At 40.4% G+C, this 19023-nt stretch overlaps 1 protein-coding gene across 1 annotated transcript; it reads left to right on the plus strand.

Moving 5' to 3' along the window:
* Positions 1-16053: 16053 nt before the first annotated feature.
* On the plus strand, positions 16054-18991 carry LOC127776410 (transmembrane 9 superfamily member 9-like). The gene is made up of 7 exons (XM_052302767.1): positions 16054-16276; positions 16382-16546; positions 16625-16734; positions 16847-16961; positions 17092-17204; positions 17323-17476; positions 17584-18991. The coding sequence occupies exons 1-7, from the start codon at positions 16160-16162 to the stop codon at positions 18745-18747; spliced, it is 1938 nt and encodes a 645-aa protein (XP_052158727.1). The 5' UTR covers positions 16054-16159; the 3' UTR covers positions 18748-18991.
* Positions 18992-19023: the final 32 nt, after the last annotated feature.

Below are 19023 nucleotides of genomic sequence, written 5' to 3' on the forward strand. Positions count from 1 at the left end.
TGCCATTTTCGTTGTGGTTTTTCACCAGAATTACTAAGAAGCAAGGGATGCCAGCTTCCTCATGCATCTTGAACAATGGAAGGCATCTATCCCTTGCACCACCGTAATTGTGTGGGGAACCAATGACAGTATGCATCCATCAGTTTGTCAAACGAACATGGTACACCGAGCACCTCCCATGTTCATTCCATGATATGGACCCCTCTTGCACACGAACTATATGTAGGCTGAGTTTAGTTCCAATTTTTTTTTTCAAACTTCCAACTTTTTCATCACATCAAAACTTTTCTACACATACAAACTTCCAACTTTTCCGTCATATCGTTCCAATTTCAACCAAACTCCCAATTTTAGCGTGAACTAAACACAACCGTAGGCTGTGTTCGATATGTGGTCTTGCAAGCTTAAGCTTATCTCACACGCACGTAAAACGAAGCGACTCATTAGTATATGATTAATAGAGTATTAAGTATTTTTTAAAAATGGATTAATATGATTTTTTAAGTAATTTTTTATAAAAAAATACACCGTTTAATAGTTTGGGAAGCGAGCGCGTGAAAAATAAGTAAGATAAGTTAGGAAAGAAGGGGAAAGAACACAACCATAGCAAGGCCAGCAGTTCCAAATCTAGGTCGAGATGTACAAACTTATGCAGGTTCTATTCCTACAAGTATGTGATACTCGGAATAAAGAATTTGTAAAGAAAATAATTTGTAGGATACAAATACTATAGAAAATCTACCTCTTCTGCACTTTGTAACAAAGGATTGGAACTTACAAAATCGTATCAAAATTCTTTAGAATAGCTCAATGCATTTGAACTTTAGAGGAAAGTTATCCAACCTTATGGAAAATTTTATTCTAGCGTACATCTCTTATCTAATTCATGTATTTTTTATGTAATGGTTATTAGTTTGTTTTCCATATAACTATGTCTACCATTCCTAAAATTCAAAAGAATAGCTAAGTTTCAGCAAGGGCCTAAATATAAAGTAAGGGGTTGTTTGGTTGAAGTGACTAAAAATTAGTCCCGGTCACATCGGATGTTTGAACATTACTTAGAAGTATTAAACGTAGACTAATAACAAAACATATTTCGTAATCCTGGAATAATTCGCGGGACGAATCTACTGAGACTAATTAATCCATGATTAGTCTATCTGATGCTATAGTAAACATGTGCTAATTATGGATTAATTAGGCTTAAAAATTTGTCTCGTGAATTAGCTCTCATTTATGCAATTAGTTTTGTAATTAGTCTATATTTATCACTCTAAATTAACATCCAAACATCCGATATGATAGGGAGGCTTAAAAAGAAAAAAAATCAACGATGAGATAAGGCATGAGCACTATAAGAAAAAATATCGGTCAGTCGTCACAATACCTGTACCACCACCCTCACTCTCTAAAACATGCATCGGGGACACGGCGCAAATACAAACAAGATCGAGTCAGGGGAAGAACTTCTGGCTATAGATTTAGACATAGCCTGTACCCAGATTTGATTTTTTTTTTGGACGGAGGAATTACACTTCTACATGGGGTAGCAATGTTGACCAACTGTACACCATGGTCGATTGCTCATCGCTTCCCTAGATTTGATAGATGAGAAAATTAAACACGGATAGATCATACACGGCACTGTGCATGCCACCACCGTGCACTGTCATATCGATCCGACATCTCCATGGATGGAGAGTAGATAGATAGACAGACAGACAGACGGACATAAATTGGCGTGGATTTAAGGATAGCGACTGTGCCTCTGCACACGGTCAATTATTGGACCTCGCCGCCGCCGCCGCCGCCGCCGCCGTCGTCGTCGTCGTCTCCGGCCGCCGCTACCTGCCGCCACCAGCTAGCTGGATACCGCTGCCACTTCGCCGCACCGTCGCGTCGCCGACCGCGAGCGCGGCAACTTTTCTTCGCTTTCTTTCCTGCGCCGGCCGCTAGCTGACAGCGGCGCAGAGAGGCCACTAGCGTTGGTGGCTGGCTGTGTCGGCGACGTCGGCGTCGTCTACCCGGCGCTGCACGAATTCATCTTCACGTGCACCTTTGCAGGTTTTGCTGCCTGCCTGCGCCAATGTCGTCTGTCAGTCACTGCATTTGCACGGATGCATCTCGTGGATCGCTGCGATTAGATTTGGTACGGTACGAGTCGACGCACTGGTGTCTTTAGTTGTGCGCACCACTCCTGCGGCCGTTCCAAAACAATCAAATCTAATTCCTCCATCCTAAAAAAAACTAATCTAAAAGGATATAACACATCCAAGCCGTCTAGATTCATTTTTCTATTCAAATTCGTTGCACACCCCTCCTGAGTTGGCTTTTTTTTTTTAACGGAGGGAGTGTTTAGATTCGTAGTAGTAAAATACTTTCTCTGTTTCACAATGTAAGACTTCGTAGTATTGCCCACATTCATTTAGATGTTAATGAATCTAGGCATATATGTATGTGTTTAATTTCATTAACATCTATATATATATGGACAATGCTACAAAGTCTTACATTGTTAAACAGAGGAAGTAGGTTACATTTTTTATATTAGTTTTATTTTTTTAAAATGAAAAGGTACAACAAATATTTTTGCATCAGAGGATGTGTGCCTCTGGTAGATTTTCTTTTTGAAAGAACTCTGATAGATCTAGGAGCTGGATAAGTATCTATCAGTGCGCAGAGCGTGCATATGGAGTTTTTTTTTTCTTTTTTGCCACAGAGGTGGAGCTGCCTCATGGTTGTGGGCGCCCTACATTTTTTTAGCCATGCAGCACATAGTATTTGGAAGAAAGGGTACCTGGCGTTAATGAAATTTGGGGGGAAAAAGGTTATTGTGTGTTATTTTTGCTCCTTCACATGTATAACCCTTGTTTTTCCAAAGATGCAGTATTTGTTTTTCGAAAGACAAATACAATTGTATTGTTTAGGATACAATTGCTTGGGAGGCATTTTTCTATTGTGGCTTATAAGCCAAACACACGTAACTGGACCAAAACATCTGATTTTAGTGCAAAACTTTTATGTCTCCTTTCAACTTTTTCTTTCAAGAAAGTGGACAAATCATATAATAGAAGATATTACACTATTATCGTTACAGGAATTAATGGAAAGAAAATCTATGAAACAAGCAAACAAACGTAACCATAATACCGACCAACTCCAGCACGCGCAAAAGCTTATGAACTAGCATCAATCACTATCTTGATTTCTTTTATAGTGGAATAGAACCAGCTCCACTGGACACGTGGATGACCCATGTCCCAAATCGTAAATACCCGTAGGTTTAATTAGCTACTCCCTCTATCAAAAAAAACTCAAGAGTTTGAATATTATCCCAAAAAACCAATTTTTACCATTATATCTACCTTCAGCATATGAAACGAGAAGTTTTTTCCCTTAAATACTCTTTACCTACCTATCACTATTACTATCTTTTTCATTGATGAGGGTCATTTTTGTCATTTTTACTTCTAACTAAATTAACCTTGGATAGTTGGATGCATGCTAGGAATCTTTTTTTATAGGACGGAGGAAGTAAATAACCAACTCAACAGACATGTTTTCTAAGGCCATCAAGAAGGACATGAAAAAAAAAAGCAAATATTCAGGACGAGACATGATATATATATATATATATATATATATATATATATATATATATATATATATATATATATATATATATATATATATATATATTACCTCCGTTTCACAATGTAAGTCATTCTAACGTTTCTCACACTGATAATGATGTTAATAAATTTAGATAGATATATTTATTAATATCAATATGAATATGAGAAATGTTAGAATGACTTAACGGAGAAAGTTCTACACAATTAAATCTCGCAGGTAGTATCGGCCGGGCACCTAAAAAATGGGAACATATTAGGCAACCACGTAAAATTCAGGACTGATATTCCTACGGCCAAGCAGCCCAAATTAAGTCCATCCACGAACACGTTACGTACACCTGCAGGTGTAGATGATTTTGGGACCCACCCAACTAGGGGCTCTGAAAAAGTTGGATCATCCTTTGGCTGCAAAAATGCACGCGCACTGTAAATCTGTTTACAATGTACTATGCTGCTGGAGCTATGCATAAATCATGCAGTGCTCTATTCATTTTTAGATCACTGGAAAAAGTTCTACTTCCTCTGTTCTCTAATAAGTTTACTTTTAGCTTTTTTTATTTCTACCGTAAAAGTTCATGTTTAGAGTTATTATTACATCGGAGTTTACTATTGAAAGTAGATAAAATAATAAATAGTTATACTGGGATTTGATAAAATATGAGTATTCTAGTCTTATGACTTTGTATTGGTATGCGTACGATGGATGAAAAATAAACTTATTTTGGACGAAGAGGGTAGAGAGAAATCATCACGTGAAAAAAAATCCTATATGTAATTGTAGTTTAACTAATTTTAACTACGTCGACTAAACATTACAATTTTAACTATGTAATTGTTTGGTTTTCATTGAAAAATATTACCGTAGCGTTAGCACAGCACGGACAAATTACTAGTTCTTGTAAATTCTAATAAAAAATTAGATGTCTTTCAACTAACTCCATTATAGTATTGTTAATTTCAAAAGAAAGCATGATACTATACATATGCAATAAAATGCTACACTCTCGAAAATAGGTATTCTGTTTTCTTTCCCTACTTTAGGTGGTGCAGCTCCTATAGATTTTTGAATAAATAGAAACATATGTGATTTCTTTTCATTAGTTAATATGGTTAACATTTAGGGTGTGTTTGGATAATGGGAAATGAGAGATGGGATTGGGATTGGGAAATGAATGAAGGGTTAGGATTAAATGGATGGGGGAGAATGAATGGTTAGGATTTAAAGATGGGTGGGAAATCATTTCCATTAGACATTTGCTAAACACTGCCTTAGTGTAAGATAAGGTTTATCCGGTGGCCTCTTACTATCATTCACTTTAGAGTCAGAGCTTGTCATTCGTGTTCCTGAGCATAGGGCCGCTTTAGATTGATGTTAAAATATACTACCATATTAATTTATTGATGTTTTGGATAGTAAAATATTTAGATTGAAGTCAAATCTTTGTTAATTTCTATGGTCGACCTGGCACTAACTTATAACTTTATTCCTCATATTATCAAAATTTAGTTTCTCCATATTATTCGAATTTAGTATCATATTGATAGCAATCCAGACATGTGTAGTACTCTACATTTTCATCCTGAAATATAAAAGATTTTACATATATAGTTATACGGGTAAAATTCCTTGTATTTTACCTCCAAGATAGTACAAAAGAATTGATAGCAAAAAAAAAAGAACTTATCAAGAATAAAAGGCCGAGTTTAGTTCCAAAATTTTTCATCAAACTTTTAACTTTCCCATCGCATCAAAATTTTTCTACACACATAAACATTTAACTTTTCCGTCACATCGTTACAATTTTAACCAAACTTCCAATTTTGGTATGAACTAAACACACACACAGAGAAAATGAAGAGCAATACTGTAGCAAGTGAGAAACGTGTGGGGGCATTAACCGTCAAACGAACAGTAGCCGCTAAACCCCCCAAAAAAGGGAATATTTAACCATTTGTCACAGTTAGATGTGGCAATTAACTTTTTGCCACTGAATCCATATATCATAGACACATGTGAACTCACATGTCATTGAGATAGAGATGATAAATAGTTATTTGACAAATCTAAAAGTGTCAAATAGTTAAACCCCCCACCCCAAAACATCACAAGCACACAACACTAGTCACACGTACTCTCCTGCTAGTGCATCGATCCGACACCTTTTTACCTGTGCCACACGAACGCACAGATGAACAGCGGCAGCCAACGCACGAAACAGTGCAGCATCTATCATCACTGTAGCCTGTGTACTCAGCTCCACTCTGGCCGGATAGATTGGACAGATAGAAGCGACGCAGGCAATGGATCAGATCGACCTGCAGTGCGAGAGTTTCACATCACACATGCATCAGCATGGCAGTGAAGAGAGAGAGAGACGAAGAAGCGAAGGTTTCCAGGTGGTTTTGACCGGCGGTGGTTTTGACCGTCCTGTGAGTGATCAGCCTTCACAGTTCCGACGAAAACAAGTCGAATTCCGCGAAATTTTGAGGTTTGGATGAGGCTGAAAAGTAGAAGCCGTCTGAGATTTCGATGAATTTCATCTAAATTTAAATTTGAATTGATAAAAAAAATTAAATATAAAATCTTATAAATAGTATGATATTCATAAAATCTATTGGGATATAAATTTTCGAAAAAATTGATATACTCCGTGTACAGTAGGAAAGAAAATAATAACGAATGAAAAAAAGAACACTTTTAATTTACCTCCTTATCTAATCTAGTTACCGATTGAAATTTCGATAATTTCGCTCGGAATTTCATCAAAACTGACCGGTTTTCGCGAGCTTAACCTAGAGAATTTATATTCAAATTTTGATTTATGAAATTTGTTTAAAATCTACCAGATTTTCCGAAAACCGTCATTCCGACAAAGCCCGAAACAGAAAGCCATCTCAAAATTGTAAACCCTGCCTGTGAGGCTGTGACGCACGCACAGTATGCACATCCCCTAGGTGATGGGGCCCACATGTCAGTGTGCGCGGAGCCACCTCAGTTGGTGCCAGAGCCGGAGCCATCGGGACATGAATGCAGGTCGTCTGCAGTACTGCTAAGTGACACATGGATCCGATATGTTAGTGAGCAGTATTGCAGTAGGGACTTCAATTCTGCGGACATGGTCGGCGTTGGAGTAGCTGGCTCGGGTCCGGCCGGCTGGCCGGACCGACCGACCGACCGCCATGACCGCGCCACCTTCTCGTGCCGCACATGAATTCAGTTCATCCGATCGATCCTCTGGAGTGCCGGCACGGCCGGTGATCTCGGCTGTACACAACTAGTTTCCCGAAAGATCCATCCATCAATTGGTCCATGAATTGCGTCACGTAATTCGGATACACTAGCTATACACACTTATATTTACTGAACCAAAGGTGGACAGAACAAGTAAGCACTACCTCTATATTTTAATATATAACGCCGTTAACTTTTTGTTCAATGTTTGACCATTTGTCTTATTCAAAAAATTTATGTAATTATCATTTATTTTATTGTGACTTGATTTGTCATCAAATGTTCTTTAAACATGACATAAATATTTTCATATTCGCATAAAAATTTTGAATAAAACGAATGGTCAAACATTAATCAAAAAGTCAACGGCGTCTTACATTGAAATACGGAGGGAGTAATAACCTAATTAATTCGACTATATCAAGTTCATGATATGATCATGTTATAGTGTATAAGCAGCTTTTCATTCAAAACAGAGTTTGCTGTTATGGATGGAGGGAAGTGCGTTGGGTGTCGTACTCCTGATTGCTTCCAATAGAAATGTTTGTGTCATACTTGGTATGTCCTTTTGTTTCTTTTCCTGATTATAGCCTATTATGATTATTTTTTTGTAATTTTTCTTACTATATTGATATAAAATATTACACTATCTTGTGCAATTCGTAAAAAAAAATGGGTATGCGTGATACTTCCAACCCTCATCCCGGAAGTATAAATCATTGATTTTGCTTTGTGAGTATTTGAGTCATGAATAAAAATGCAAAACCTGATTGATCTTCTTTCCATGAGGCATCAACGTAGCATCTATTAATGGGAGCATTACGGTTATGATGCAGCATTTCTACATTTTTCTCCTCTGTTTCAAAGTTTAACGTTTTAACAAAATTATTAGCCATAACATCTGCAAACAATACAAACTTGAATAGGATCCCAATCCTTCTTTTCGAAATAATGATCATTTCTAGTTTTCCAAATAAACCAAAGGATAACATATAACTTCTGCATAGTATAGCATTAGGGCCAGCTGTTGCAAGGACATAGTGCTAAGATATCAGAAAATATCATTCATACCATCTATTATTTGAGAGTTGATATTGAAATCAGAGATCCTCCGAATTAGTTTGGCAAAAAGACATTGAAAAAGAAAATCAGCATCTTCTTCACACATCTTTTATCTCTTAAAAAAGGGAACATAGTACCTATTCGGTGACACATTGATCATAATCGCGTCACCGGAAAGATCGAACTGAAGTAAATGTTAGGTTAGTGTCAATTATATATACATACCCATCATACAGGAGTAATTTCGCTGCATTTCTCAGCACACGAGTCAACTACGGAGAACGTATTGGATCGTCAACTCATCGATATCGTCGTGCCTGTCAAAATCTAGCTTAGGCATTCCCGTGTATCTGGTCAACGAGTCAATGAACTGAAGCCTTTCTCTTTTTTTTTCCCTCGCTAATGTGGTGCTTTTTATAATTGAAATCAAGAATCTGGAAGGTCCACGGCCATCTACGCATGTCAAATTTTAACGCTGTTTGCTAGAGTGCTGGTCTTGATCTTGACATGCACAATATATACTTCCTTCGGTTTCATAATTTTTATAGTATTTTGAACAAGGTTGTAATTAAACTTTTATATCTATGACTATGAATAAATTTAAAAATAAAAAAATATAGTTTAAAGGCACAAGAACTAAATATATAGATTTATCTTATAAGGTACTGTAATAGAAGTAAAAAAATATTTATTTATCATATATATATTATAATAGAAAAACATAGTTAAAGTTATATTTTGGATACTGTATCATCCAAAACATCAAAAATTATGAAATAGGAGAGGTATGCCGCAATGCATCAAAAATTCTGAAACCGAAGGAGTATGCTGCAATGCATACATGCGTAAACAATAAAGTTTTTTCAGACGGAGATAATAGGAATGATAGTAGTGAAAAACTAAGCAAATTACACTTTATGTTACTTTCTATTACGGAAGTTTTATTTTTAACTATCCTTTACCCCTTTTTTTCACTTAACACTAGTGTTTTTTTTTTTTTGCCTTTTTTTACATTTTGAACCACTCAAAACTCTCTTCGCGAGCGCCTCAACAGTCTTGATCAAGCACATTGGCCCCTTCATGCCAACAATCTCTCCTATTTATATGTTGGTCACATCCTTGCTGGAAAAAAAGATTGGAAGTGGTTAAACGTAAACATAAGGGTGATCCAAAGTACAACAAAAATAAAAATACCTATACAAAGCAAAAATATTTGATAAAGGGTGGTTCAAAGTGAAATTTTGTACTTAAAAAGTGGCAAAGACGTAATTCACTCTGAATTGTTTTTACCTGAATAAGTGCTGATGGACAACATCACAAGTCACTAACACCTGCATAAATTTTACTAGCTAGGAACAACGATTAAAACTGATGATCCCACTAGCAACAACGGTACCAACCAATGCCGCGGCGACAAAGTCTATTAGCTACGGCGGCCCCGACCCGACCAACTTAACATAATCTACTGTAGCAGTCAGTTTTGATTAGTTAATTACTACTCGCTCCGTTTTATATTATAAGATTTTAATTTTTCTGTTAAAAAACTATTTTATGTTGACTAAATTTATAAAAAAATTAATAAAATTTATAACACCAAATTAGTTTCATTAAATAGCACACTGAATATATTTTAATAATATGTTTGTTTTGTATTGAAAATGCTATTATAATTTTTTCTGTAAAGTTAATTAAATTTTAAAAAGTTTAACTATAAAAAAAATTTAACGATTTATAATACGAAATGGAGCGAGTATACTCTAATGATGAAAACCGTCCCTAGCCTGCTGCATCATGGAGTATGCGCTAATTATTTGAGACTGATCAGTGTCCATATCCAAGATTGATTTTATATATAATTAACGACTGATAATAATTATTGGTCGAGCCAACTCTCACATTAATATCGAATCTCCCTGAATAACTACGGTACACAGAACACTTGCATATATAGTTGTGGCTGTGTACATTCCGACTTCGGAATGTAGAGGCCGGGTTTTATTTAATCCATTATGAAAAAATCTAGTTTATATAGTTAAATTTCTAGTGCTAATTAACAAATTGTACTTTAGCTGCTTCTATGCATGCCTAAAGCTAGGATGAACTGGTCAAACAGCCAATCACATCTCGAAACATCGCCTCAAACAAGGCTTTATCTCCAAACCACTCCTTAAACAACAACTTAGTACGTACTTCAATAGCTAATTATATAAGCTTAATTACTTGCAGCCTGCAGGCATGCTTAGTCAAGAAGAAAAGCTAGTAGTCATATCATCACTAGCTACTAGCCATTACTATACACTACTCCTGCTGATGCTATGTATAGTACTCTTAGCGCAAGGACAATAGTAGAGCTCCCTATCTACTATTAGCCCATCTTAAAGCCAACATATATAATAGATTAGCTATAAGGTTGGCTATAATTTTTCTTCTCCTATCTCTATCTCTCACTTATACATTTATTATTTTTGTCTTGGAGCTTGTGTTAAGCTAGCTCTTGCATGAGAGCCAACACCTTTGATTTTTTGTTACCTCTCTACTCCACGTAAGCTTATAGTAAGCTTATAGCTAGTTGCTCTTAGAAAACGCATAATGTACTAATATATATCTATCACTAATTAATTAAGCTCTTAGAACAGTTACAATAGCAGACTATTAGTCAGCTACAAACATATTTTAATAAGATAAAAGATGAGAGAGAAGAGCAGCGGGCTACAGATCTGTAGCTAGCTGCAGCACGGACTCCAAGACGCAATATGTGTATAACAGTGGGACCATATACTAATAATATAGTAAGCAATTATTGTATGAATTGGCTATTAGATTGGCTATAGATAAATTGGAGTTAGTAGTTGGCTGTACTATTAACCTTGCTCTTAGAGAACGTATATATGTTGGGGGTATACTGGTATTAACTACACTAATCGCAATCTAGAGCAGCTAATCCCTCTCTCACACGCTGACTGTACTACTGTTCTGCTATTATATAGTACTATATCGAAAGGAGCATACTTGGCATGTTAATTTAACTAACACCCAAAGAAAGGTGCTCGCCTTTAGCTGTAGTATTAGTGCTAAATTAGTACTAAAACAACAGCACTTTGTAGCTACCATATAACCTCTTATGTTTAGAAACGTGTCCAGACTTTAGTTAGTCTTAGCTCAGTTTAATCATATATCATGCATGCATGCATGAATCTCTAAGTACTACACAATGATCAACTGCCTATAGCTTAGCTAGCTAGTTAGATAAAGATCAGGTCATAAGCAAAATTAACATGCTATTTGACTATATCTTTCTCTCAAAAGGGCCAAAAAAAACACCTAAAGGGGAATCACTAACGCCATTGGGTGACACGGTTTAAAGGCTACACAAAGAAAGTCTAACTGACTAGTCCGATTTGGAATAACATAATTTGGCTTTTTTGAGATTGATGCCAAGAAGGGAATTGACAAATGAGTCGTAGTACATGTACGTACATAGGCATGGAGGCATAAGTGATAAGCCAAGAAAATATAGGAGTACCAGTTTGTGTTATATAGCTTCAAGATGTAATCATCTTCCTTGTTAAAACATCACTGGCTTTTGTATCTAGCTAAGCTAGGCATCTAGCTGGTATGCACATAATGACATAAACAAAGTTTTGCACAATATAGATTCGAATGGAAGTTAATTCTTCCATGATCTATATATAAAAAACACCTTTAGGTAAAAGTCGATGCTATATACAGTATGTAGGACATTAGCATTTGATATTGTGCAAGAATTTAGCTTCTTTTTTTCTTCTTCTTTTTTTTTTTTTTGCGTGCGTGCATGCATGTTCATGATTGTTGATACGTATAAGATAAACTCCTTGGATGGATAAGGATTTAGGGTTAGTTAACAAGGACAATGATTAGCAAATCTGCTGGCTAGCTAGCTATTACTTTTACTTTGTAGGACAAGTTTAGAGCATTGTTTTGTATAATAATGGAATAAAGATACATATAGCAAGGACAAGCAAATCTATGGCGATGCATCGATCAGGCATACTAGCTAGAGTACGGAGATAGATGGATGCCCCAGGGGATAAGGTTCAAGCTCTAATCCTCATGTTAATCTCTAATTAACTGACATTATGGTCAGTAACAGGAAGTACACTGCCTAGCTCGATCAGATGAACAGTGATCCTATACTTTGCAGATAAAGCTGCACTCATTTCTGTTTTGTCATCTAGGCACCATCACCATGCAAGCTAGTTATCATGGATCATGGATGATTAATTTTGCTTTCATTGTTCTTTACTTATTTGCTGAAAGAACATGCAGTATATACTTCTTTACTTCTTTTACTTTGTAGTGAAAATCTAAAAACTACCTTCGATATATAAATGGACTAAGATTTATCCGTGTCATACTAGGAGTAAAATTTGTACTCTTGATAACCACTACTAAAAAATGATTTTTCTGGACGAGCAGCCTAGTAGGTTGCAGGCGGGCCATAAGTGGCCGTTCCTGCAAAAACCGCTCACCGGAGGCCGGTTCACTGGTGGAGAAACCATTTATACTCCCGGTTGACAACCCCCTTTAGTCCCGGTTTTCCAACTGGAACTAGCAATCCGGGACTAAAGATGCCCATCTTTAGTCCCGGTTGAAATAACTGGGACTAAAGATGGATCTTTAATCCCGGTTGGTGTTACCAACCGGGACTAAAGAGAGGGTAGCGGCAGTTCCATTAGGTCTCCTTTTCTTCTTTTTTTTATTGTTTTTTAGCCAGAGTTTAATCCCTATATTTCCTCCCAAATCGAGTGGGATGCATATCCAAATCAAACCCCAAATCAAAATAACATCCCAAAACATTCACATCACAAATCTTAAGTTACTTGTACACACAAATCAAATACATCACAAATCTTAAAAAAATTACACACAAACAAAATACATCACATATTATACATCTCAGATCCATACAACAAATCACAAAATTATACATCTCAGTGAATCACAAATTGTAAAAAAAAGAAAAAAAATAATGGATGCCGATAGCGCCGCCTGCCGCCGCTCGCTACTCGGCCTTGCGCGACGCCTGCTGCGTGCGGCCCCGCCGGGCGCGGCCCCACCGGCTGCCTGCCGCGTGCGGTCCCACTGGGTACGGGAAGGGAGGAGGCGGCCCTTGCCGAGATGGGAGGAAGAAGGGGAGGAGGGGGAGGAGAGGGTCGGGATGGGAGGAGGAAGGGGAGGAGGAGGGGAGGGAGATGGATCTGAGGAGAGATCGGATGGAAAGGGAGGAGTCGGATGGGAAGGGAGGAGGGGGAGGAGAGGGCCGGGATGGGAGGAGGAAGGAAGAGAGGGAGATGAATCTGAGGAGAGGAGAGGCCGGTTGTTGGTGAGAGGATAAGGAATAGAGATTATATACTACGTATGATTTTAGTCCCAGTTGGTATTACCAACCGGGAGTAAAGATCTAGAAGATCTTTAGTCCCGGTTGGCATTACCAACCGGGACTAAAGTGGTGATCTTTAGTCCCGGTTTGTGACACCAACCGGGACTAAAGATCCCCGCCCCTCTGACAAGGGACTGACAGGGGATGAACCGGGACTAAAGATGATCTTTAGTCCCGGTTCTTTTTGTAACCGGGACTATTGTGGTTTTGGGGCGACCGAGCAAAGATTAGTTTTCTAGTAGTGGTTGTCTTCGCGTGCGGTTGGATCGCTCGCATGTGAAAATAGTGATCTTTGCAGGCACCTGGGAGCAGACGGGCCGGCCAACCACACGAGAAAAGGCTTTTCAATTGTCTGTAGTAGTGAACATTGGCAAATCTCATACGCCCATTTTTAGATTGAACAATAGTTTTCAAGTTTCCACTAAAATGTGATTTGTACTACATATTTTCCCTACGTACTGTACTATAATATAAGTTTGTATAGAAGCAATGAGGTACCAATTAGTTCTATAAACGAATTATTTAAAAACACATAGGCACCCATCCTGGATGTATGTAGAGTGACTAGAGTCTTTGGATTGATTTTCATTACTGAATTGTTTTAAGAAAACACAAAAGAAATTATACATTTCTTTTCCAAAGAATTCACAACAATTGCATGCATACAGAACTAAAAAAACAAAAAGAAAGAAAGAAAATAACTTTTGCAATTCCGGATGGACAGTGGCAAACCATGCATAATCTACCTGTTCCCTCTGAATTTTTCAGGGCCCAGCATCCCTTCAGGCCCAACTACTAGTTGGGCTGAAACCTGCTTGACCCAATCACTCGGCCCAAGTGAGATTGATTAGTCCAGGACTCTCCAGGTCCCCAAGTGTTCTAGGCTTCTAGTAGTAGCTATAGATTCCAGTACTAAACTAACCCCACTAACGCACTGTGTGATGTTGTAATCCAATTTTAGGATGTTCTTGGTCGTCTCATGATATCATCCACTTGTGATGCTAATTGAGCTCGATGAGATGAGATGAGACAGCATGCAACTTCGTGTAGGTTGCTGTCACTAGTTCATAGTGGAATACCAGCTCGCCCATTACTGCAGGAAAAAAGCTAAGTTTGGCATTGCTGCAGAGCATGGAAAAGGCTTGTGCAGCTGGCAGTTTGGAGGGGAGAGGTCCAAGGGTTTATCACATTTGGTAGGGATCATGGTCACCTAACAAGAATGTGATAATGTGTTGCCAGAATCTACTACTGCTAGTGCTTTTGACTGCTTCTGGGACTAGTACAGCATTCTGAGCAAGTGATGAGCAGTGGTCTCCATGTACTACTTCGACAACTTGTTGCGAATTTCTTAATGTGTAATTATAAAAAAAAAGGATATATTATCAACAATTGCAGGTGTGAATAAACTATATTTTGAGTTGGATGTTCACCAAACTGTTACCGAGTCAAAAACCGAGGATAAGTGGGTTTGCAGTCTTTTTTCTTCTGAAAACCGTTGATTCCCGATAAAATCTGGTAAAAGTTTATCAAAAAACTAGACAATTTGTGTTGTCGATCCGGTCAAAAAGCTCTTTTAGGCTGTGATTGTGGAGAAGTAGATTGGGAAGATTGGGAAGATACGCAAAACGAGGTGAGCAATTAGTACGTGATTAATTAAGTATTAACTATTTTAAATTTTAAAAATGGATTAATATAATTTTTAAAGCAACTTTCATATAGAAAATTTTTGTAAAAAATACACCGTTTAATAGTTTGGGAAGCGTGCGCGCGGAATACGATGTGCAATCTCACCCAATCACCTAAGAACGAAGGCACCCTTAGTCAATTTGTAAATAAGCCTATTTTTTCCTTAACTCCAAACTACAACTTCTTCCTTCTCCATTAGCATACTCTTCAAACTGTTAAATGATATGTGTAAATACAGATTTTTATATAAAAATTCCTTTAAAAATTAAATAGATCTATTTTAAAAGTTTATAATTACAAAAAAAAATACCCGTGCGTTGCAACGTGTATATTATTTTAATATTATTATCGTTGTACGGTTTAGTTATGGTAAAATTTACTGTGAGAATTCACATGAATAATTTTTTAAAGAAAATCATGGGCTACAATTAGGAGTTCGTACTTCATCTCAAATTAGTATGCGAGTATTTTTAAAGAGATTTTTTATACGACTACTTTTATATTTTCAAAAACAAACAAACTTAAAATTCAACTCAAACACCAATATGTATGTCCAAAAGCGGACGAACTTGAAAACCGACTCAACACAGATGACGTATCAAAATACCGACAAAAACATCTTTAATTTTTATAATAGTGAAGATTAATACTTAATTATTTATGTGCTAACGAAAAACCAAGTTGAAGATTGAAACCATCCCTAAATCATAGTATATAGTACATCAAATAGGGCAAAATTAGAGTTGAAAAATAAACGGTACGGCATGATGCAGAAGACACGGCCCGGGGGTCCAAAACCGCTGACCAACAAAACACGATCCCTTCCCTTCATCAACACTCCCGCGCCATCGATCCGCCTCGAGATTCGCGTCCATCAGGTGGGCCCCACTCTCTGACCCCCTGGGGATCCGTTCCGCGTGCCACCGCGGCGGCAAGTACGAGAGGCGAGCCCCGCACCCGGGGGGTCCCGGGCCCCACCAGTCAGCCTCCCTACGGAAACCCGTCAAGCCCAAAGCCAAAAGCCTCTCTACGGCGACGACTTCTCCCTCTCCCTCCTCTTCCACTCTCCTCCTCCTCCTCGTGAGCTCCGAGGTTGCCGACGACGACGACGACGAGGTCTCACCCATGGCGACCCGCGAGGTGCCCCTCCTCCTCCTCCTCGTCGTCGTCATGGTCCTCGCCGGCGCCGGCGCCGCCCGAGGGTTCTACCTCCCCGGCGTCGCCCCCCGCGACTTCCGCAAGGTTTGGCTGACGCACCTGTTGTTTTCACTTTCTTGATTCTGATTATGGCCACCGGCGACGGCGGCGGCGGCGGCGGCGAGGTAACCGTGGTTGGTGTGGGTGCAGAAGGACCAGCTGGCGGTGAAGGTGAACCAGCTGAGCTCGATCAAGACGCAGCTGCCCTACTCCTACTACTCCCTCCCCTTCTGCCGCCCGGCCACCATCGTCGACAGCGCCGAGAACCTCGGCGAGGTCCTCCGCGGCGACCGCATCGAGAACTCCCTCTACGTGGTCAGTAGTACCCGGTTAGGTTCGCTGAATTGGTGTTCGAATTGACCGCGAATTCTGATGAAATCCCCCGCGTCGCAGTTCGAGATGAGGGAGCCGAGGCTGTGCCAGATCGTCTGCAAAACCGCGCTGACCCATCAGGAGGCGAAGGATTTCAGGGAGAAGATCGACGACGAGTACCGCATAAACATGTGACAATTTCTTGCTTGCACTGATGCTCGATCACCTGTGTCGCTGCAATTATTTCTCAAGAACTCTTATGTACTATCTTGAGATCTTACTACTCACCCGTGTTGCCTGCAGGATTCTTGACAACCTTCCTCTGGTCGTCCCGATCAGGAGTTTGTTGGATGATCACGACGCGCCCACATCTTATCAGCTTGGCGTCCATGTCGGCATCAAGGGCCAGTACGCCGGGGTGAGCTGATCTGGAAAAGAAATTCTGAATAATCTGACTGCTCGATCGGTAGCTAGGCCGATGCATTTGACCTATGTGATATTCAGATCAATTTCTCAGTGGGATTCAATTGGTTAATTCACTGATGCAGAGTAATGAGGAGAAGCACTTCATCTACAACCACTTATCGTTTCTGGTGAAGTACCACAGGGATGAGAACACGGATCTTGCTAGGATCGTTGGGTTTGAAGTCAAACCATTCAGGTTGTTTGTGTGTTCTTCTGGATTTGTAGGAATCAGATGATGCTCACTGACATTTTTTCCAGCTCTCTGATGACCATACTAACATCAGTTTATTATGTACCTCCGACGATTTGCGCAGTACCAAGCATGAATATGATGGCGAATGGAAGGAGAATGAGACCCGGCTCAAGACCTGCGATCCGCATTCGCGACGCCTCGTCGTCGACTCCGATTCGCCTCAAGAAGTAGAGGCCGGCAAAGAGATCATCTTCACTTATGATGTCAACTTTGAGGTAATGTGTCAAATGCCAAATCATTTCAGCCAATTCAGATGCATACGGTGTGGTTAGCTTGGCATTTGCTGCATTGTTTGTGTCCATGGTGGATGAATGATATGCAGGAGAGCGATATCAAATGGGCGTCGCGGTGGGACAGCTACCTGCTGATGACGGATGATCAGATCCACTGGTTCTCCATCGTGAACTCGCTGATGATCGTGCTGTTCTTGTCCGGGATGCTGGCCATGATCATGCTGAGGACGCTGTACCGGGACATCTCCAAGTACAACCAGCTGGAGACGCAGGAGGAGGCGCAGGAGGAGACCGGGTGGAAGCTGGTGCACGGCGACGTGTTCCGGCCGCCGGCGCGCGCCGGCACGCTGTGCGTGTTCGTCGGCACCGGGGTGCAGTTCCTCGGGATGCTGCTGGTGACGCTGCTGTTCGCCATCCTCGGCCTCCTCTCGCCGTCGAACAGGGGCGGCCTCATGACGGCGATGCTGCTGGTGTGGGCGTTCATGGGCGTGCTCGCCGGTTACGCGGCGGCGCGGCTGTACAGGGGGTTCAGGGGGTCGGAGTGGAAGGCGGTGGCGATGAGGACGGCGCTGGCGTTCCCCGGCGCCGCGTTCGCCGTGTTCTTCGTCCTGAACGCGCTCATCTGGGGCGAGAGGTCATCCGGCGCCGTGCCGTTCACCACCATGACCGCGCTGGTGCTGCTCTGGTTCGGCATCTCCGTGCCGCTGGTGTTCGTCGGGAGCTACCTCGGGTTCAAGCGGCCGGCGGCGACGGAGGACTATCCCGTGCGGACGAACAAGATTCCGCGGCCGATACCCGAGCAGCCGTGGTACATGAACCCGGCGATGTCGGTGCTCATCGGCGGGATCCTGCCCTTCGGCGCGGTGTTCATCGAGCTCTTCTTCATCCTCACCTCCATCTGGCTCCACCAATTCTACTACATCTTTGGCTTCCTCTTCCTCGTCTTCGCCATCCTCGTCGTCACCTGCGCCGAGATCGCCGTCGTGCTCTGCTACTTCCAGCTCTGCGGCGAGGACTACGAGTGGTGGTGGAGGTCGTACCTCACCGCCGGCTCGTCGGCGCTCTACCTCTTCCTCTACGCCGCCTTCTACTTCTTCACCAAGCTCGACATCACCAAGGTCGTCTCCGGCGTGCTCTACTTCGGCTACATGCTCATCGCCTCCGCCGCCTTCTTCGTCCTCACCGGCACAATCGGCTTCTACGCCTGCTTCTGGTTCACCAGGCTCATCTACTCCTCCGTCAAGATCGACTAGAGCTTAATTACACTTGCACTTGCATGAATGCAGTGTCATTAACGTGCTTGCTTGAGATACTACTAGCATGTATAAGAGTTAATTTGTTAATCAGGTCATGATAAATTGGTAATTAGGCTGCTCTCTTATCCCCGGATGCTTCAGGGGATCTACAGTTTAGTCAAGTTGTACTAGTAGCTTTTGATGTGTAATCCTATATAGTTACATTAAACAAAGTTTTCTGATACAAGTGAAGATTTAACCACAGGCATTTTTCAGTTGAAATCGAAATGACAC

Source organism: Oryza glaberrima, chromosome 6 (genome assembly GCF_000147395.1).
Source record: "Oryza glaberrima chromosome 6, OglaRS2, whole genome shotgun sequence".
Classification (NCBI taxonomy): domain Eukaryota; kingdom Viridiplantae; phylum Streptophyta; class Magnoliopsida; order Poales; family Poaceae; genus Oryza; species Oryza glaberrima.